The sequence below is a fragment of the Bos javanicus genome, chromosome 18, assembly GCF_032452875.1.
Source record: "Bos javanicus breed banteng chromosome 18, ARS-OSU_banteng_1.0, whole genome shotgun sequence".
Taxonomy (NCBI): domain Eukaryota; kingdom Metazoa; phylum Chordata; class Mammalia; order Artiodactyla; family Bovidae; genus Bos; species Bos javanicus.
Genome location: NC_083885.1, coordinates 62,637,412 through 62,658,741, shown reverse-complemented (window position 1 = coordinate 62,658,741; position 21,330 = coordinate 62,637,412). Strand labels below are relative to the sequence as shown.

General features: G+C 60.5%; 1 protein-coding gene and 1 long non-coding RNA gene across 6 annotated transcripts; one reads left to right on the top strand and one right to left on the bottom strand.

Moving 5' to 3' along the window:
- Nucleotides 1-620: 620 nt before the first annotated feature.
- Nucleotides 621-20,441, bottom strand: PPP1R12C (protein phosphatase 1 regulatory subunit 12C). 5 transcript variants are annotated; one of them, XM_061389299.1, is made up of 22 exons: nt 19,512-20,441; nt 15,788-15,918; nt 15,586-15,704; nt 8,703-8,862; nt 6,237-6,381; nt 6,071-6,145; nt 4,941-5,014; nt 4,732-4,859; nt 4,570-4,643; nt 4,193-4,351; nt 4,049-4,116; nt 3,352-3,489; nt 3,103-3,193; nt 2,914-2,997; nt 2,778-2,838; nt 2,582-2,667; nt 2,450-2,496; nt 2,278-2,371; nt 1,968-2,072; nt 1,580-1,639; nt 1,373-1,423; nt 621-1,271 (listed from the first exon to the last, which is right to left on the bottom strand). In XM_061389299.1, the coding sequence occupies exons 1-22, from the start codon at nt 19,830-19,832 to the stop codon at nt 1,185-1,187; spliced, it is 2,358 nt and encodes a 785-aa protein (XP_061245283.1). In that variant the 5' UTR covers nt 19,833-20,441; the 3' UTR covers nt 621-1,184. The 5 variants fall into 5 exon arrangements, with proteins under 5 accessions (XP_061245283.1, XP_061245284.1, XP_061245287.1 ...); XM_061389300.1 differs by having other exon boundaries at nt 2,582-2,664; XM_061389303.1 differs by having other exon boundaries at nt 3,352-3,435; nt 19,512-19,951.
- LOC133231091 (uncharacterized) lies at nt 3,097-8,273 on the top strand. The gene is made up of 3 exons (XR_009731028.1): nt 3,097-3,186; nt 3,600-3,710; nt 4,160-8,273. It is a non-coding gene; the product is annotated as an uncharacterized LOC133231091 (long non-coding RNA).
- Nucleotides 20,442-21,330: the final 889 nt, after the last annotated feature.

Here is a 21,330-nt window from a genome sequence, read left to right as displayed (position 1 = left end):
ACACCCCCACGTGCACAGCAGCCTCCCTAACCCCTGCTGCCTCTGCTTTCCCCCTCAGCACCACCACCTGCAACACATTTGTTACTGGATGCCTCCTGACTCTCCTCTAAAATGTATCGGATCTTTACCTGTCTCAATCGGTACTCCACCATCGACAGGCAGGCCAGGGCCTGGCAAGTAGAACAGGATCCCGAATGATGGAGTGATTGAATCAATGAATGAATGCCCCAACTTAGAGGATGGCTCCTATTGGGCTCCAGCCGACTGTTGCCACGCTGAACTGAATAGTTTGTACTATTAGATTCCTATTCCCCAAACTTTAAATGCTGGTAACTGACGCAAATTTGTTTCAAAAACTGTAATGGCAAGAGCCGAGCTCCCCAGCCCAATAATCACAGCCCCTATCCCTTGCCTGACTGACCCTGCCTGCTTCGTGCCAAGCCAACTTTTGATGATGTCAGCACTGGTTGGGAGCCTTTGCTCCAACTGAGCGTTCTTCCTGAAGCCCCTTCCCGCCCTTCAGCACCCCACCCGCTCTGTCCTGTGGTCTGGTCACGCACAGCTGCAGCACATCAGCAGGAAGCGGGGCCCCGCCTCCAGCCAAGGATGTAGTCACTGAGTGGCAACTTCACGACTTTTATTTGTGGTGCCTGTGCTTTGTCTCGAAAATACCTTCTCCCCCTGCCCCGGACGGTGGGCGGGGAGGGGGCCGCAAAAAATAGAAGACATCCCTCCCTATTGCACGCGGACCCTATATACAGGCCCGCCTGGCCGAGGCCGGCGGGGCTCTTGGCACATTCTCGGATCCCTGTTCTGGGGCGGGAGGGGTGGTGAGGGTGACATCACACGTGAGAGGGGGACCTCTGGGCGGCCACTCTGGTCCTGGTTCCTGGTCTCGGTGCTTCTTGGTCCTCGGTCCCTCCCGGGTCCCGCTCAGCCCCAGTCCCTGCTCAGCGACGTCCCCCTACCTGGCTCGGCCTCCCGCCTCCATCCCGGCCTCTGATGGCCCCCCTTGGCTCCTGGGCTCTCTGTACTCCCCTCCCAGCCTGGAGGGCCCGAGGGGAGGTTATGGCTTCTCGGAGACTCCCCCGGGAGCCCTGTCACTCGTGCTCACGCGGGGGAAGGGGTGCGTGTGGCAGAAGCAGCTGTATAAATATGGGTGCAGGGGAGGGGCTCCTCCGGAGTCACTTGGAGAGTTTGCTGATGACGCGAATCAGGGCTGCGTTCTCATCCTTGAGCCTCTGGTTGTCAGCCCGGAGGTCGGACAGGGCCTGTGAGGTGGGAAGACGGGTCAGCCGGGTGGCCCTGGGCAGGCTGAACCCACGGCCCACCCTGGCTGGCTCTCTGCCCTCAGCTCCCCGCTAGCATTCACCTTCAGTTCCTCCTCCAGTTCGGCTGCCTTTCGCTCCAGGGCCCTGCGCTCCTGGAATAAACAGGGGAAGGTGAGGACGGGGTGGGGAACTGGGGGGTCAAGTATGGCGGAGAGGGGCAAGCAAAGGGCAGAGGTCAATGCGGACCTCTTCCTCCAGACCGTAAGGGCTCGTAAGGCCGGGACATATCTAGTCCTACCCTGACTAGCCTTACTCACGAATCTCTCCAGCTCCAAAAGGGCAGGCCTCTCTGCAAAGCGCTCCTGCTTCTGGGGAGGACAGAAAAAGAGCAGGGGTCAGACAAGCAGCCGCACGGCCACGGGCGTAAGGGGAAACCAGTAGAGGAGGGTAAAGACATCGGGGCCGAGACTCGCTGCGGCCCGAACCGCCCGGCCCTTCCGGGCCCGGGCCCCACCCCTGAGGTATTGGCCCCGCCCCCAGCCCCCTCAGTGGCCCAGACTCCTCCCCGCAAGGATCCCACCAGCCTTTCCGGGTCCCTCCGCCCTGGGTGCTCCGGATGGTCCTCCCTCCCGGAGACCCGGAGCCGGCACCCGCACCCTCGCCAACCCCCTCGCCTCCAAGGCCCCGGCTCCTCACCTGCGTGGCGCGCTCCAGCTCCACCTTGAGCTGCGCCAGCTGCAGGGTGGTCTCGGTCAGGGCCTCGCGAAGGCGCTCGTTCTCACTGCGCAGCTCAGCGTACAGCTGCGGGCCCAGGAGGGACAGGGAGTCAGGCTCGCCGGCAGAGACGCGGCAGGCTTGCGGGGGTGGGGTGGGTGGCTGCGGCCCGGCTGAGGCCGGAAGGGCGCAGAGTGCGCGGGTGGGTCAGGCAGGGCCCCTGGGCAGGGGGCGGCAGGGCAGGGATACAAAGCCAACTGACGGGGGCTCAGTTAACGGTGGGGTCGCGAACCTTCCTGAAGCCTCCGTCCGGCTCGTCCGGTTCCGGCTCTGGGTCTGGGTTGAGGTCCCGCTGCCTGCGGGATGAGGGATCGCCCTCGGGAGTGCTGCGGTGGGGGCGGGGAGGCCGTCATGGGGCGCCCACGGCCCCACGACAGCCCAGACCCGGCCTGCCCGCCCCATACCTGGTTTCTGGGCTGCGGTCGGCCGGCGCCGGCTCCGCCTCCTCCCCCTGCGGGCGGAGGTGGGGTTCAGCGGGGAGGGGAGCTGGGCCCGCCCCCAGGCCCACCCGCGGCCCGCCGGGCGCCACCCCTCACCTCGGCAGGGCCCCTCCACTCCTTGCCGACTCTGCGGGGCTCCCTGGCCGCCTGCGGCCCCTGCCCTTGCCCGTCGGGCGCCTCTGCTGGGGGAGGGGCAGGAATCAGCCCAATGCTGGACAAGGGGTCCCTGGGCCCGACCCCCAGGAAAACCGGACGCGGGTCAGGAGGACTACCTCCCAGAGACCAGCCTCACCTCTCTGGGCTGGGCCATCAGTGCTCTCGACCCCGGGGACTCGGGGTCGCCGGGAAGGGTCCTGTGGGGAGGGGCGGGGGTCAGAGAATGAGGGCATCTCTTCCCACCCACTGACCGATCACCTGACCCCTCTCACCAGGCTCTGCACGCTCGACTTCTCGGCCTCCGGGGCCTTTCCTGCGGCCTTCTCTGCTTCCTTCAGGTCCGTCAGGGTCACACCCTGCACGGGGAGTGGGCAGTCGGGGTAGGGGGGCCAGCCCCTTCAGGATGGAGTCCAGGCCCCTGGCCCCTCCTCCCTCAGACCGGGGTCCGTCCCCTCCCACACCTGCGTGGACCTCCGAGACTGGCGCATGAGGCGAGAGCGCGCTTTCCGCTGAGACTCAGACTCCTCGTCCCGCACTGGCATCTGGTAGGTCCTGAGTGAGGGGCCCGACTTCAGAGAGGGCTCCTCTGGACCCTGTCCTGTCCCATGGCCGACACCCCCAGGGGGAGTCGAGTTCGGCTGGGACAAGCTCCCCCAGGTCCACCCCCACCAGCCCCGGGGCTCCTGGGTAACGCTGGGGTCTCGCCTCACCTCCGGCGGTCCCGGGAGTCCGCTGGGGGCGCTGCGGAGGCTACGGGGACATTGGGCTTCACCGGGGACTCGGGCTCGGGGGTCCTGGGGGGAGGAGTGGAGTTACCCAAGGGAGGAGGAGGCCTGGAGATCTCAGACCTGTGTGAATTCATTCAATCGGCAAGTATTACTCAAGCTCGCCTTAAGTGGCGGGCACCCACACAAAGCAAGAAGCTAAGGAAACGAATAATCTCTGCCCCATGAGTCAGATCTGAGCAGAAACGATGCAACATGAACAGTCACCACAAGAAGACAGGGTCACACAATGTCAAGAGGATAAAGTAGTCTGGGGAAAAACGAGCCAGGACCGGAGCCCGGAGGTGTGCCCGCACGCTGTGGGGGTGCGCGCAGGGCGGGTGGTGGGCCTCCCAGAGAAGCTGACATTTAAACAGACCTGAGCAGGAGGAAGGAAGCCCTGTGGGTGTGAAGGGGGTTGGTCGCAGCGCAGGGCCAGAGTCAGAGAGGAGGGCAGGAGAGGGGGCAGGGGCCCCCGGGAAGCCAGAACACCGCAGCCTTGGGCGCTTTTACTTGCAGCACCAAAAGGGAAACTGAGGCCAGGAGTGGTGGGAGGCAGGGAGCGGACCCCAGAGAACCCCGGGTACAAGACAGGAACCCCGACCTGCCCCCCACCCCGGAGAGGCTGTCCCGCCGTACTCACGGGCAAGAGGGCTCCGGCACCTTCTGGGAGGGGGTTGGGGGGACTCTGGCAAGACGGGGCTCCCGGCCCTGCGGAGAGAGGAGACAGGCAGCTACTCTCCCCGCTGGGCAGGGTCTGCTCCCCGGGCCTCCCCCCAGCGCTCACCTGAGTGGACGCACCCTCCAGCCGCGAGGAGGACGCGGAGCGCTGCAGCCCGGCCCCCGGGGCGCCCTCAGCCCCGCGCCAGTCCGCGGGCCCCAGAGCCCCAGAGCTGCCAGTCTTCTGGAGGCCAAAGCGCCTGGAGAAGGGGGCCTCCTCGGGGGTCTGGAGAAGAGAAAGGTCTCTGTTACGACGACAGGGCCCTTCTTCTCAAGAATTTCACGTGCTGCCCCCAGAAGGCCCACAGCAAACTACCGCCGGGGACGGGAACAGCCAGGGAAAGGCCGCAGGAGCCCCAGAGGGTTCTGGGCCCGCGGTCTCCACCCCGCGGCCCTGACAGCAGGCTTGGGGCAACCCCGCCCCACCCCCAGGCCCCCACTCACCACGGGGCTCCCAGGGCTACAGGGCGGTGGGGAGGAGACACCGTTGAGGGCTCTGCATTCTGCAGGGGGTGGCTCTGTGGGGTGGGAAGACGGAGACCTCAGAAGAAGCATCAGCCCCTCCTCATCCCTCAGACCCGGGGGTCCAGGCCCCCTGCCCCTCACCTGAGGGGGCTTCTTCTCCCTCGTCCTCGTCCCGGATGGGGGTGCCCCCTGCCCCCCCGGGCCGGCGCTCCTTGGACAGGTCCTGGAGGGAGATCTTCTCGCGGCTACTCAGACGGCACACGGAGCTCCTGGTGGAAAGGGGAGGGTGGGTGCTGGGGCCCAAGCACTGGGGGCCTCCAGCCCACTTCCCACAGGGCGCCACCCCCTACCTTCGGTGTTTGCTGCTGGAGGGCCCCTGGGGCTCCGGGCCCCGGCTCTGGGCAGCTTCCTTTTGGTTCCGAAGCTGCAAGGGGGAAGGGGCTGCTGGGAAGGGGGCAGGACGGGCAGACCCTCCTGGGTCCCACACAGAGCTGTGCTGGGGGGTGGACCGGGTGCTTTGTGGACTCGTCTGCACGGCGCCCTGGGTCTCCAGTGAGTACTCCTGGAGCCTCCGCCTCCGGGGACCCCCGGCACACCCGGACACAGCTGCCTCCCCCACAGCTGCTCTCGGCCAGTTCCGCCCGAGTCTTCACACCTGAGCCGGCCCCGCGGCTCCGCCTCTCCTCTCAGCAAACCTCAAGTGCTGCAGGTCCCCCAGAGGCCCCCAGGCTTCATCTGTGCCCTCAGCGCCCAGAAACCCTGCCTCACCCACTAACCCTCTGGGGGGCCCTGGCCCCCTCACCTGCTCCTGCCTGGCTTTCAAGGCCCTTTGGGGTCTGCCCCTGTCCCTGCCCCGCACCCCCCTCCGGGTACCATCTGGTTCCTCCCCCAGCCTCTGCACAGTGCGGCTCCCTCAACACGTGGGTGAGCCGCCCCTCCAGTCCACCAAGCCGAAACCACCACCTTCTCCCTCAATGTCGCCGCGGCCAAGCTTTAAACAGGGATCTGACCCGGGAGGCCTCAGATGATTCCTGCTACCTCAGAGCACTATGAGACAGGTGGGTTCTGAATGCTTTGGGTCAGTAACATATACGCCACTCGTTGCACAACACGTGTTCCAGGTAACAGCCCGCGTAACTCATGAAGCGTGACCATTCACGCTGTTTAGTATTCTGCCCATTTTCCTGAGGCCCGGAGAGACTACCGGACTGGTCTGAGCTCACGCAGCAAATGAAGGGCAGAGCTGGGATTCAGATCCCAAATCCAGCCGTTTGCCCCTTCCTTCTGAGTTTTTCCAGTGACAAGGCCTGGCCCTGCGCTGGTGTGGGGACATCCCAGGGATGACCAGCTCCATCGGCACCCCGAGATGCCCAGCGGTGCCGCTGATCACAGCTCCCCGCTGGGCCCCGTCACTGGCTGGGGAAGGGCGGCTCCCCAGGTTCGCGGAGGCCCCGGGTCCCGACTGCAGATGGAGACTCACGTCCTCCTGCTTCCGGGCCAGTTCCTCCAGCAGGCTCAGCACCTCCTCGTCCGCCAGGTCACAGGGACGCTGCCCCTGGGTGGGCAAGGGTTAGGGCAGGTGAGGAGTAGGCGGAGGTGGAGGCCCTCCCGCCCCGCGGCCCCCAGGAGCTAGGCCAGGCCCTCACCGCGTGGGTCAGCGAGTCCATGCCCCCGCCGTGCTCCGCCAGCAGGCGGCAGGCATCCTCCACACCCCAGTGGGCTGCGGCGTGCAGGGGCGTCCAGCCGTCTCCGTCACGCAGCTCCGGGTCGTAGCCAGCCTGGAGGAGCAGCCTGGGGGCCGGGGAGGTCTGGGTTCAAGGGCCGAGACAGGGGCTCGGGGCTAGGGGCCATGGTCAGAACCAGCTGTGACAGGGCCGAAAACAGGCCTGGGCCTTGAGGCGCCCTTCACCAAGGAGACGCTTCTGCCACGGGCTCTGACCCCTCCCCAGCCTATCAGGTGGCCTCTGGGACCCTGCTCCCTGAACCTGCAGGGCTCAACTCCTGACACCTCCCCTGTGCTGGGACAGCCCCAGCGGAGGTGGAGGAGGGTGTTCCCCAGTGCCCAAGTGCAGAGAAAGGCTGAGACCCCCCAGGAGGGGCGGTGTGGGGGCGGCAGGGTTCCAGGAGCCCACTGGCTTGGGGCAGCGGTTCTCAGCCAGGACGACGCTGCCGCCAGGGGGCGTCTGGAGATGTTTCTGGCCGTCACAACGTAGGGGCAGTGCCGGGGGCACCAGTGGGTAGGCTGAGGATGCCCTGAAACCTCCCACAACGCAGAGGACCGCCCCCAGCAAGGACGGATCGGGACCAAACGCCAGTGCCAAGACGGAACCCCGGCTTAGAGGGTTCTTTCCCGGGAGATCACCACCACCATGGACCACTGGATCTGGAATCTCTGTCTCTCATAGCTAGGAATGGCCAGCTGAGTAGGGTCTGGCAAATGGGGATGTCAGCACTAAGTGTGTATATCACTTCTGGATTGTTCTCTTAAAAGAAACAGACATTCACTCCTTTGGCCCCCTTTCCTGCTGGCTGCCTGGGATGCAGATGCAATGGCAGGAGCTGAAGCAGCCACCTGAGACTCAGGAGGGGAAGTCACGGGCAGAAGAGGGCACAGCCTCCAGGGCTGGCCATGTTACCAGGCCTGACCATTCACAGTGTCCCATCCTCCTTGCCACAGGGATCAGCCCTGGGATGAACAGGTGCCCAGATAGTATAGGACCTGGGACTTTCACTGGAACTACAGAGGATGGGGCACCCTACCTCCAAATTAGAGCAGACAGCCAGGATATGAGCCCCAAGCTATCAGGGGTCATCTTAAGTTCCTTACTGGAAAACATTCCCTTCTTTTCCAGCCATTCCGTGCTGCCTGCGGAATCTCAGTTCCCTGAGCAGAGACTGAACTTGGGCCACAGCAGTGAAAGCCCAGAACCCTAACCACTAGACCACCAGAGAGCTCCCCCAGAAAACCTTCCTAAAAATTCATTAACACAGAAGTGAGCAGAGATAGAGGGATTCGCCGGAACTCCATTGTCATACTAAATACAAGGGGAGCCTGATAAGAAGCAGAACCAGCTACTCTGACAGGAAGGGGTGAGGCGGTCAGAAATGGGACAAGACTGATGTGGGGATGAGAGAAAGGGAGTGTACAGGGCAACAATTTAAAATATGTATGCACCAAATGACCTGGCCTTAAAATCCGTAACACAAAACACACAAAGACAGGGAGAAACAGGAAAGCCCCACAGGCGTAGTGAGACATTTTACCACATTTTATCACATTCTCTCACAGCAACTGACAGAAGCAGCAGATGGGAAAAGAAAGAATCACTAGGGATACAGAAGATTTAAACAGCATGAGTACAAAGTTGACCTAATAACCTATATATGGTGCTGTCCTTGACAACACACTTCTTTCCTGGCTGACACTGACTGGGGTGTGAAGCAAACCTTGACAGATCTCAAAAATTAGGACTCACAGAGAACCTGCTCTAGGACCACAGCGAGATTAAGCTGGGAAATGAGCACAGGTGGACTCAGGAAGTATGGAGGGTTCAGCTCCAGACAACCAGCTGGCTTTACTGCAATACAGCGAGTCATGTGAACTGCTCTTGTTTGCCAGTGCATGGAAAACTTAAGTCTATTAAGTGTGCAACAGCATTATGTGTGAAATAAAACCCAATGTATGTAACTTAAAAAATACTTTATTTTGCTAAAAAACGTTCACCGTCATCTGACAATGCAGGGCTGCTGCAAATCTTCAATTTGTTAAAAAAGAAAAAGGAAAATACTATTGGCGAAGTGCAATTAGAGGAGGCACGGCTCTAATGAAACCGTGACTAGAAAACCCCGTATATTTGTAAATTAACAACATGCTTCTAAATGATCTCTGGGTCAAAGAAGATTACAAGCTGGAAACTGTCTTAAACTGAAGGGCAGTGACAAGCCTGCACATCCAGACGTGGGTGCAGCTAAGGCTGTACTTGGAGGGAAACGCATGTCTTTACTGCACAGTGAGAAAGGGGCAGGAACAGACGAAACCCTCAGGAAGGCGTAAAACGGAGAGAAGGGACCAGGGCGCTGGGTGCGGGGGCAGGGGATGAGGCCCGGCTTACCTCATCACTTCGATGTAGCCCTTGGCGGCAGCCACGTGCAGGGCGGAGGCCCCCGTGCGGGGGTGCCGCGCCTCGGGCATGGCGCCCCCGTTCAGCCAGCACCTTGTGTCGTGAAGCAGCAATTCCTCCTCCGCCCGTTTGGCTGCCTCCACGTCCACACCTGGGAGGACCAGAAGCGGTAAGAGGTGGGGTACCCCCTGCGAGACCCAGGGCGGCACCTGGCCTGTGTGCTCCCTGGGGGCTCAGGGGAGCCGGGCCCCCCGCGAGACCCAGGGCAGCACCTGGCCTGTGTGTGCTCCTCGGGGGCTCAGGGGAGCTGGGCCCCCCGCGAGACCCAGGGCAGCACCTGGCCTGTGTGCTCTCCGGGGGCTCAGGGGAGCCGGGCCCCCCGCGAGACCCAGGGCAGCACCTGGCCTGTGTGTGCTCCCAGGGGGCTCAGGGTAGCCGGGGTCAGCACTGTCACTTCCCAAGCGTGCAGCCGTGGACTGCACTGGGGGTCCCTGCTGGGGGCTGGGGGATCTCGGGTCTCACCTCCCCTTTCACTACTGATACGGCCCTTAGCCCGGCATCTTCCTGTGTTTTGTCACCTTCATCACTCACAAGAGGACAAACCAAGCAGAAGCCACTGAGGACGCCCAGGCCACTGGGGCGACAACACCCTCACCAGCCACCCCCTGCGCCATCTGGGGAGGGGCCAGCATGCTTCCTCTCTCGTCGGTTTCAGGAAAAGTGCTCTGAACTCACCGACGAGAGGGCAAGGGGAAGCTTTACATGAAACAGAAGTCGATTCTGGATCGAAAACAGGCAGCCCTGTTGAGGGCGCAACAGTCCCTTCCAACCGTCACTGAGAATCTGGGGTTTGCCCATTAAGAGCGGTCGAGATGGCAGTCAGAAATGGGCATCTCCTCTAAGGGCTGTGTGCTCCTCCTGGGAGCTTTGTTCCTGTCTGCTATTTTTCCCACTGCGGAACTGCTCACTTGCCCACGTGCAGCCGAGGACGGAGCCATCCTGCATGTGGTCGGCAGCCGTGCAACCACGGAGCAGCTGCTGAGCCAGGCTGCAGACCGCCAACATGCAGGATTTCAAAGCGTAGAAAGAACGTGCAGCAGCTCACGAATAGTTCCTTACACTGACTGCACACAGAAATGACAATGCCCTGGACGTTCGGATTAAGTAAACCATGTTCCTAAAATGAACCTCACCTGTTTCTGTTTTTTTAAAGTGTCTTCCTGTAAATCCTTGATTATGCGTGTGGCTGCCTCTGGCTTCCCACTGGACAGTGCGGGCAGAGAAGCGCGTACTCGGCGCTTGGCTCACAGCAGTACCAGGGGGCCCCGGAGCTAACAGCCTTCACGAATTTGCTTTCAGGAGCAGGAACCTTGGCACACCCTTACTACAAGGTTGTAAACCCTGCCCCAGGCTATGCAGGGGCCCCAGTCCATGGAGGGGCCCCAGTTCGTCCAGGTCTGGCAGCTGGGCACTTGGACTAAACTCCGCTGGGATTGCCTCAGGGTGCCCTGGCTGAGGGACTCCCAGGGGAACTATTCCAGGAAGGTCTGGCTGGTGAGGGCTCACCCGCAGGCCAGGAAAGTACCCGGGATTCAGAGACCCAGCCCCTCCCGCCCGACCTCCTTAAAGGGAATCACCTACATTCAGTCCTATTATAGACACAGGCGCCTGGCGGGCAGGGAAGGCGGGGTTTGCAGACCTTCTTCTGCAGCCACAGTTAGTGTCCTGCCTGTTCAAAGGCATCCTTCTGCAGTTTTGCGTTTTGTGGAGATTCGCCCGTGTTTATTAACAGAACTCCTGATGGAGGGGGGCAAACCAGCATCTGTGCGTGCAGGCAAGCTGTTCAGTTCACACAGGTTTATCTATTTCACCAAACGTGCGATTCAGTGGCTTTTAGGACATTCACCATGTGCCGCCATCAACCCTATCTATCTGTACCTGAACTTTCTCATCACCCCAAAAGGAAACCTCTTACCCCATCAAGCAGTCCCTGCCCAGAGCCTGATAACCACTAACCCACTTCCTGACACTGTGGATCTGCCTCTTCTGGACACAGCCTATGTCTGTAAATAAAGTTTTAATGGCTAATGTCCACACCCACTCTTTTGCATATCCCCCTGGCAGTTTTCCCTATCACAGATCACTCTTCTACAGAGTACTGATTGATCTCTTCTGGATTTGGTGTTGGCCCACCCTCACCCTCTCAACTGAATGAGGAGCTCCCTCAGAATACATCCATCTGAATGCAGAGTTCCAAAGAATAGCAAGGAGAGATAAGAAGGCCTTCCTAAGTGATCAATGCAAAGAAAGAGAGGAAAACAACAGAATGGGAAAGACTAGAGATCTCTTCAAGAAAATTAGAGACACCAAGGGTACATTTCATGCAAAGACGGGCTCAATAAAGGACAGAAACAGCGTGGACCTAACAGAAGCAGAAGATACTAAGAAGAGATGGCAAGAATACACAGAAGAACTGTACAAAAAAGATCTTCACGACCCAGATAATCACAATGATGTGATCACTGACCTAGAGCCAGACATCCTGGAATGTGAAGTCAAGTGGGCCTTAGCAAGCATCACTATGAACAAAGCTAGTGGAGGTGACGGAATTCCAGTTGAGCTATTTTTCAAATCCTAAAAGATGATGCTGTGAAAGTGCTGCACTCAATATGCCAGCACATCTGGAAAACTCAGCAGTGGCCACAGGACTGGAAAAGGTCAGTTTTCATTCCAATCCCAAAGAAAGGCAATGCCAAAGAATGCTCAAACTACTTCACAACTGCACTCATCTCACACGCTAGTAAAGTAATGCTCAAAATTCTCCAAGCCAGGCTTCAGCAATACATGAACCGTGAACTTCCAGATGTTCAAGCTGGAGTTAGAAAAGGCAGAGGAATCAGAGATCAAATGGCCAACATCCTCTGGATCATCAAAAAAAGCGAAAGAGTTCCAGAAAAACATCTACTTCTGCTTTATTGACTATGCAAAGCCTTTGACTGTGTGGATCACAACAAACTATGGAAAATTCTGAAAGAGATGGAAATAACAGACCACCTGACCTGCCTCCTGAGAAATCTGTATGCAGGTTAAGAAGCAACACTTAGAACTGGACATGGAACAGATTGGTTCCAAATAGGAAAAGGAGTACGTCAAGGCTGTATATTGTTACCCTGCTTATTTAACCTGGAGAAGGAAATAGCAACCCACTACAGTACTATTGCCTGGAAAATTCCATGGATGGAGGAGCCTGGTAGGCTATAGTCCATGGGATCGCAAAGAGTCAGACACGACCGAGCAACTTCACTTCTTCTTCTTCTTATTAACTTAGATGCAGAGTACATCATGCAAAATGCCGGGCTGGATGAAGCACAAGCGGAATCAAGATTTCCGGGAGAAATATCAATAGCCTCAGATATGCAGATGGCACCAGCCTTACAGCAGAAAGTGAAAAAGAAATAAAAAGCCTCTTGATGAAAGTGAAAGAGGAGTGAAAAGGTGGCTTAAAGCTCAACATTCAGAAAACTAAGATCATGGCATCCGGTCCCATCACTTTATGGCAAATAGATGGGGAAACAGTGGAAACAGCAGCTGACTTTATTTTTCTGGGCTCCTAAATTACTGCAGCCATGAAACTGAAAGACGCTTGCTTCTTGGAAGAAAAGCTATGACCAACCTAGACAGCATATTAAAAAGCAGACACATTACTTTGCCAACAAAGGTCAGTCTAGTCAAAGCCATGGTTTTTCCAGTAGTCATGTACGGATGTGAGAGCTGGACCATAAAGAAAGCTGAGCACTGAAGAATTGATGCTTTTGAGCTGTGGTATTGGAGAAGACTCTTGAGAGTCCCTTGGACTGCAAGGAGATCAAACCAGACAATCCTAAAGGAAATCAACCCTGAATATTCATTGGATGGACTGATGCTGAAGCTCCAATACTCTGACCACCTGAACAGAAAAAAAAGAGCTGACTCATTTGAAAAGACCCTGACGCTGGGAAAGAGTGAAGGCAGGAAAAGAAGGGGGCAACAGAGGATGAGATGGTTGGATGGCATCACTGAGTCAATGGACATGAGTTTGAGCAAGCTCTGGAGTTGGTGATGGACAGAGAAGCCTGGCGTGCTGCAATCCATGGGGTCGCAAAGATTTGGACAGGACTGAGCGACTGAACTGACAGCCTCTCAACACTGGGAAGCTCGACGGGGAGGGTGCCATTGGGTGACCTAGGAGTGGAACTGCTGGAGCACTGGGAGTGAGGATCTCCAGCTACAATCCGTGCCGTCCGTCTAGCTGTTCACACAGAGGATGGAATCACCTCCATGCCGTCCGTCTAGCTGTTCACACGGAGGCTGGAATCACCCGTGTGCCTGCCAGCCAGAGAAAAGAGCGCCGTGGCTGGGCCTCGCCAGGACTGGAACTGCCTGTCAAAGCTGCCCACCTCTGAGAGTAACCAGCCAGCATCCCTGTCCTAATGTTGGGATTCCTTCCAGCCCAAGTCTCTGCGGGTCTGACCATAGCCCTTCTGAGCAAACTGGCCAGGAGGTCCTGGGCTCGGGCCGACCCCTGCGGCCCAGGCTGTGAGCAGTGTCTGGGGAGGGGCTGTCGCTTGGAGCTGCCAGCGTCCAGGCCCCCTCTCTGCTTGTCCTCACCCCTGCGCTCACCCGATGTGGCTCCAACATGAGGAGCCCACAGCCTGGCTCCACGGGCAGCTGCGTCACCAGGCCTGACCGTCCTTCTTGCCACACGACTGGCTCAGGGCAGGCTGTGACCAGGGTGGCCCTAAGGGCAGAGGGCTGGGGCTGGGGCTGCTGAGAAGTCTAGTTCCAGTTCCGCCGGGGTGTCAGCCTGCACTGCTAGGAGCCACACTAAGTGCCTCACCGAGAGAAGCAGCCTAGGAGTGAAGCCAGCACAGAGCTCAGCAGGGAGATGGGAGAAGGGTTTCAACTGTGTCTGCACCCCAGATCAAGCCACGCCTGAAGTCCACATAACTCCTAGACTTCAGTTACAGAGGCCCATGAATTGTCTTCCTCTTAAAAGTGTGGTAAAGCACAGATTCTGCCCACCACAGTCCACTGAGGCCTCATGTCAAGACAGGCACCGTGGAACCACATCACCGAGGCCTCCGGATTTCAGAGGCAGCTGCGCCCCACCCCCAGCAGTGCAGCAGACAGTCTTCCCAGTAACATCACAGGCCTTTGTGCCTGGTGGGTCCTACAAGCCAACCCCCCCCACCCCCCGCGACCTTCGGCCCGCAGGAGGGGCACAACGGGTCACTGTGAGAAGGTGATCAGAGCTCTGGGCAATTCCGGCAGGAACACATAGGAGGCCTGAGAGATCACCCGGCTCCGGTGGCCTCCAAGCATCGCCCTGCAGGCTGCTTTTTAACAACAAAGGGAAGAAGACGCCTCCATAGCAGAATCACCTTGGCGTCCTCTGAATGAGGCTCAAGGTTAACATCACCAATAACAGGGCGGACGGAGTTATCTCCCTGCAGAACTTGCTGGCAAGTTCCTGCCAAACCTGCAGAACTGACAGAGCAGTCGGGTCCAGGCTGAGGGGCCATGTAAACAGGGGAGGGGTGAAGGCTGGTGCGGGCGGCAGGCGGGGCCGGGGGAGGGAAACTGGGCAGGTCCACCCCCGCGGAGAGGGAGGGCGCACAAGCGATCACAAGAAGCTGGAAACCCGGAGTCCACACTTCAGGATTCCACTTACGGAAAATGTCCAGGATGGGCAAACCCCACACACAAAGCCCACGGGTGGCCCCAGGGCTGAAGGGGGAGGGGAGGTCGGGGGTCACAGCCCAGGGCTCGGGGTTTCTTTGGGCCTGATCAGAATCATCCAAACTCAATGTGCTCACAGACACATAAGCTTTAGTATGACCACGCTAAAAAGACAAAACAGAAAACACGAGCCTGCACGTGTCTAAAGGGTGAAGAAAGCGCACACTCGGACACTGTATCTACACGAAGCTGCTGAAAACCCTGGTGAGCCTCAGCGGAGGCTGCCCTCATCGGACTGCTAGTGAAACCCGGCTCAGCGTGTGAAGTTGTCCAGGTGAAAACATGGAGAAGCGGAAGCAGGAAAAGCCCGGTTCTGTCTCTGCTTCGCTTCGCTCCCTACATCTGAAGCAAACCAAGGCTCCGGAACTCGGCTCGCCCACCAGCGCCTCCGCGCCCCGCGGGATTCCTGCGGCCACCAACACCTGCCCAGGGCGGAGCCTCGTCCCTCCCAACCCTAGCCAAGCTGGGAATCGCCTGGGACACCCGGCCGTTCTTCAGCAGCCTCCCCACGCCTCGCCCATGGCCCTCCAGACCCCCTGGCCCCACGCTCACACCTCCTCACAGATGCGGCGCGGCCACCACACCCACTCGGAGGAGCAGATGGTCACCCAGAAACCACGCTGGTGACGGGGCGAGGGTGCTCACCATCTCCCACCTGTGGCCCCCCCAGCGAGTGGTGCCGGGCGAGTCCTCCCCACGGTCTAGTCATCAGCGACTGTGAGAGGGAGCGCGGGAAGGTGGGCACCTATTACAAGTCACACAGGCTCCCCCTAGAAAACTGAGCGTGGCCAGGCAGGGAGTTTAGGGCCCCCTATTAAGGACCCTGGGGCGCAGTGATCCTGAGTACAGCAGACCAGACCCCCAGAAGACTCAGCATTCCTCACTGCCCCCCACCCCTCAGCACAACTCCTGAGAAGACCCACCATCACCCGGGACAAGCCCCAAACTCAGTTTCCTCAGTCACCCCGAGATGAGCCAAACCCTGCCTCAATTACTTCTCGGTTAAACGGTCCAGGCCACACTGAGACCCTGGGGTCCGGGTCCTTGGCAACGGAGGCCCCAGCGGCAGGAGCCCTGCGCCCCGCCCCAGGCCCACCTCGGCGGGCAATCTCCGCCTTCAGCAGCGCCTCCATGGCATCGGACTCGGCCAGGTCCAGAGGCAGGTCCCCGTCACTGTTGACTGCAGCAATGTTGGCCCCGTGGCTCAGGAGGTACCTGGGGAGGCAGGGGCAGGCCGCGGTCAGGACGGAGGGGTCCGGGCCCCACGCCCAGCGGGCCGCCCACCCTCCCCGCCTCACCTGGCAATGTCCAGGTAACCGCAGGAGGCGGCCACGTGTAGGGGCGTCCAGCCCTCATTGTCCGCCTGGTTCACCGTGGCGCCCTGCTCCACCAGGAAGCGCACCACCTCAAGGTTTTCGTCGATGCAGGCCTGGGGGGGTGTGGCAGGGGGTCACCCTCACCATCCCGGACCCCTCTGCGTGCCTGGCAAGGCAGGACCCCGCCAGGGCCTCAAGGGGGACCCAGGGCCGACAGGGCAAGGATCCGGAGGAAGACCCCAAGGGTCCTGGAAGGCACCATGTCCGCGGGACCCTCCCAGCCCTGCACAGCCTGGCTTCCCGGTGGCCACGCCAGGCAGGCCTCTGGGGCTCACTGGCGACCGTGAGAGGAGGAGCTGGCCAGAGAGGAGAGGAGCTGTAGGGATCCCGAACCATGCCTGTTCACGAGACACACCCCAGTCACCACGGAGGATGGGCCCCCAGAGCTGAACCCAAGGGAAGAGACCCAGGCTCTCCTCCTCAGACCCAGCAGACTCTCCAGGAGAGCTGACCACAGCCCTTCCGTGTCCCTGGTGGGAAGACAGCGGACCCTGGGGCCCAAGGCCGTGCGGGGCTGCTAGGGTCACCAGGTCCCTGCGAACCTGGGAGGGGGCGGGGCAGTGGTGAGGGTCCCGGGCAGGACCCCAACACTGGGAGAGACGGCTGAGAGAAGGTGCGCCCAGGCCTGGGGCCTGAGAAGAGGCACAGGGTGCCCCATCATGGGGCGTCCACAGGCACCTTCCCCACTCCAAGGGCTGTCAGGGTCTTCTCTGATGGAAGAAGAGATCCCAGCACCAGGAGACCAAAGCCCTCGCCCGTGCCGCACAGCAGGCCAGGGCGAGAAAGGGTTTCGCCCGGGACGCGTGCGAACACGGAGCGGGCACTGGGCCTGAGCAGGGCTGAGGGACAGGAGTGGACCTGGCCTCCCGGGTCCTCAGGGGAGATTAGCCTCCGACTCCCTCACCTCTCCACGGCTAGTCGCCTGGAGCAGGGGGAGGAAGCTACGAGGGCCAAGAGCATGAAGTCATGGAAACTCAGGCTGCGAAAGGGGGGCCACACATGCCCTGGGAACGGGATGAACTCTGGGCGCCGTTTATTTCCACCGGTTGCCATGGTGATGAGAGGGGGGGCAAGGAGGGAGACAGGCCTTTCCCTTTCAAGGACCTGGACGGGCACAGGCATCTGTGCGAAAGATGCCTGCGGCCTGGGCGCCAGGGACCAAGAATCCAGGCCCCGCCCTCCTCCTCAGACCTGGGGGTCCAGGCCCCCCGCCCCTCCTCCCTTGGACCCAGGGGTCCAAGGCCCTGCCCTCCTCCTCAGACCTGGGGGTCCAGGCCCCCCGCCCCTCCCCCCTCAGACGCAGGGGACCTAGACTCTCCGACCCCCTCCCTATTTACACCTAAGAATCCTGGTTCACAGTCTTTCCTATCCCAGACCCCAGTCACTAATTACCAGGTAATCTGGGGATGAGGCAGCCTATACCGGCCTTGTCACCTTGTCGAGGGGTAGGGGCTGGGATGTGAGACCTCCTGGGGTCACAGCCAGAGCAGGGAGCTGACGCCAGGGGACCTGCTCCAGGGGGAACAGAAACCACGGCTGCCGGACTCACCCAGACAACATGAGCGACTATCCCGCCTGCCAGTCCGGGGGTTTCCTGGGACCTGGGACTTTCGGAGCTAAAAACGAGGCCAGTCTTGGGCAAGCTGGCACAAGCTGGTCAGCAAACACCCAGACCTGACCCAAAGCCCCGCTGGGTGACTCCCCCTCTCTGCGCCTCGGATGGATGCCCTAATCCCCTCCAGGCCTCTGGCAGAGCCGTGGCAAGTGAGTTCCTCTCGCCTATAGCAGGAAGGCGAGAGGGACCCCACTGACTGACAGGGGTGGCCTTCTGCGGGGCAGGGTCTGGGCCAAGGGACAGGCTGGGGAGCGCAGCCCAGCCTGAAAGGCAGGGCCAGGAACGCCTTCAGAAAGGTCCCGGGGAGCCGGGGCAGGGACAGCGGTGCAGGAGAAGGACTCGGAAACCTGAGGCCCCTGCCCCGGGCATGTCAAGTTCTGAGACCCTGTGGGGCCTCAGGAAGGGGGACCCTCCTCTAGAGGGAGGAGGGTGACCCAGAGAACACTGCGGCCTCTGCAGGGCACGGGCCTGGGGGTGCTGGGGTGGGGCGAGGGGGTGAGAGACGGCACCTGGACCAAGGGCTGCAACTGCCAACTGGACATCAGGTACTTCCTGCAGGGTGTCCCTGCCAGCCCATTCGCAGGCAAGACGCCTGAGGCGCAGAGAAAAGACTCGCATTCGAAGCCACTCACTTGAGGAGCCGAGATCAGAACTCAGGACTGGCCTACCCTCCTGAGCTGCAGTTCCTCCTGGGAACCTGGCACGTGGGCCCCTTCCGGCTCCTCCCCAGCCCCCTGCTCCCTGCCCAGGTTCCCTTCCCTGGGTCCTCTCTGGGTCCCAAAGTAACCAAACCCCAGGGGTTCTGGCAGGGAAGAGAGGGCTGGGGACTGGACTAATTTGAGGCGACTAGGAGGGAGACAGCCTCGGGGACAGGGGGTCCTCTGTAAACTGTGCCTGATGGCCCCACTGAAGAAAGGGGGTGGGGGGTCACAGGAGCACCCCGAACAAGAGAGAACCCTGGTAGTGGGGCCTATGGTGGGCCTGGTTCTGGAACAGAAGCAGCTCGAAGGCAGCGGTTAGCGCGTCTGGGGAAGCCACGAGGGCCCAGGCTGTGGACAGAGGGGAGTAACCTGGCTCTGGATCTCTTGAGAAGGTGACAAGATCGGGGCTGGGAGAGACGACACACTCTGCAGGAGGGGGGCGCTGCCCAGATCCACAGGAGGGTATCCGGGCAGAGAATGCAAGGTGACCAGAGGATAGAGAGGCGGTCCAAAGCCAGGAAGAGGTGGGTGCTTCGAGTCTGCCCAGAAAAAAAAGGGGGGTGTGATGATGCAGACCTGGCCAAAGCAACAGGAGAGAGAGTGAGAGAGGAGGTTCCTGGAGGAGAAACACCCCTGAAAGAAGGCCTTGCCTTGGGAGGCAAGAGGTGGCACAGCCCGAGAAGGAGAAATGACGGAGGACATGAGGGTGAATGGGGGCAGGGGAGACGGCCTGAGCTGACCCGGGCAAGGGAAGCACTCACTTCAGGAGTACAGAGCCTCGAAGGTGGGGGCTCAGGAAAGAACACCCTTAGATAGCAACAGATGGCACGGGCCGGGGATGACAGAGGTGGCCCCACGCAGAGAGGCCGGGCGGCAGGGAGAGCACAGGCAGGGAGGACGGCGATGCTATGCTGCTGGGGGTGGAAGGGTGGGGCACTGGTACCTATGGGGGAACAGGAGGCACCGGTGGGGCTGCAAGGGGCACAGACTCAGGAAAGAGGCAGGCCCAGCACTAGATGGCAGAGTCGAGGTGGCACGGATGGCGATCGCACGGGCGAGACTAGCAGAGAGCCCCCAAGGTCGGGAAAGAGCACCGCGAAGTGACAAGACAGGGATGCACCGAGCTGAGGCCGGCAGCGACGGTTCGGGGCCAGGGAAAGGGCGGCTCAGAATGGCAAAAGCCAACGTCAGCTCCAGAGGCTCAGGGTCGGGAGAGGGGAGCCCCAGGTGGGACGGAAGGGAAAGGGGGACGGCTCAGAGCAGGGCCGGCCGGGGTGCCTCCGGGCAGGGGAGGGAGGGTGCTCCGGGCGGCGCAGACCCGGGCGCTGACCTGGTGCAGGGCGCTGATGCCGTCGGCGTTGGTGGAGTCGAGCACGGCGCGGGCGGGCGGCGGGGCGGCGGGGTCCAGCTCGGCGCCGGGGCCGGGGTCGGCCGCGCGCAGCATCAGGCGCGCCTCGTCCAGGTCGCCGCCCGCGCAGGCCGCCAGGAACTCAGCGGCGCGCTCGAAGCGCACGGTGCGGGCGCGCCGCTCCCCGGGGCCCGGCTCGGCGCCCGCCCGCGCCCCCCACTGCCGCAGCTGCTCCCGCCGCCGCTCGCGGGCCGCTGCTGCCGCCGCCCCGGGGCCCGCCCCGGGGCCGTCCTCGCCCGACATCGCGCCGCCCGCCCGCCCGTGAGCGAGCGAGCGAGCGCCAAGGACCGAGCCCCAAGCTGCCGCCGCCGCCGCCACCGCCCGCCCCCGGGCCGCCGGGAACTGCCGCCAGCCCCGCGCCGCCCAAGGATCTACCGGCCCCCGCCCGGCGCGCAACGTCACCACGCCGCCCCGGGGCGCGCTGGGAAATGGAGTCCGCAGCCGGGAGAGGTCGTGGCAACAGCCTCAGAGAAGGCCGCGGGGCGCTCTGGAAAGTGGAGTCCACAAGCGGAAATCTGTCTCGGCCACATTCCGGCCTCGATCTGCCCCGAGGTACACTGGGAAATTCGCGGCTCAGCGGTTTCAAAAGGAAATCTGATTAAGAGGATGCCCCCTGGGGGTGCTGGGAAATGGAGTCTAAAGGCCGGAGATGTGCCCCGGGGCATGTGGGAAATGTAGTTCAGAGTATCAAGGAACCCAAGCGGGAAACGGACTTGATAGCCCGGGAGTCCTAAAAAATACAGAACTAATTTTTCCATACACCTTACCGCTTTCCTCATACCATGTGATTTACTTATTTGGGGTTTGTTTTATCCCTTCAACTAGAAATAAGCCCCAGGAGAACAGGGATTTTTGTCGTCTGTGTGCATCCCTGTTCCCATTGCCAAGACCTAATAAAACGCGATCGGGAACAGTATTTTGAATGAATGAATAAATGAATGGATTCCCTAGGTCCTGAGAAACGCCAGATACCATGGGAAATTGAGTCCGCAACCCTTACACCAAGAAAATCCCTGGGTGACCGCCTAGGGCACCTTGGGAAGTAAAAATTACGGTACAAAGGTCACGGCAATCGGCCGCTGGGCACGCTGGGAAACGTAGTACTGGGGGCCACGACCCTAAAGGCACGGTTGGTCCAAAGCACCCCCAGTCCCTGATGGAACCCCTGGATTACATCAGAAAGGGAACCCAAGAGGCAGGGTCCGCAATAACAGCTCCTCAGAGCCTTCACCGGCCCTCCCCTCTACTTGCTACCATCTTGGGACGTGGAGCAGGCTGGGAAATGTAGTCCGGGCTGTTCGTCCTCGCAAGCCATGCTGGGATTTGTAGTCCAAGGCGAGGACTTTTTATGGACGTGGAGGGTGAGTTGACTCATACATAACATCATAAAGCACGATGTGAGCCTCATCTTAAGTACTCTGCACCTTAATCCTCATTGGGAAGGAAGCAAGCACTCCGAAACCAGAGAAAAGACCTATACAAATCACAAAGCTGCTACTGCTGCTAAGTGGCTTCAGTCGTGTCCGACTCTGTGCGACCCCATAGATGGCAGCCCACCAGGTTCCTCCGTCCCTGGGATTCTCCAGGCAAGAACACTGAAGTGGGTTGCCATTTCCTTCTTCAATGCATGAAAGTGAAAAGTGAAAGTGAAGTCGCTCAGTCGTGTCCAACTCTTAGCAACCCCATGGGCTGCAGCCTACCAGGCTCCTCAGTCCATGGAATTTTCCAGGCAAGAGTACTG

Bases quoted from the DNA above. Each gene is read 5' to 3' on its own strand.
- PPP1R12C (XM_061389299.1), bottom strand. From the start codon at position 19,832: ATGTCGGGCGAGGACGGCCCCGGGGCGGGCCCCGGGGCGGCGGCAGCA. The intron at 4,117-4,192 runs GTGAGCGCTGGG...CTCTCTCCGCAG, and splicing joins TGGAGGGTGCGTCCACTCAG to GGCCGGGAGCCCCGTCTTGC. The intron at 1,272-1,372 runs GTGAATGCTAGC...CCCACCTCACAG, and splicing joins AACTGGAGGAGGAACTGAAG to GCCCTGTCCGACCTCCGGGC.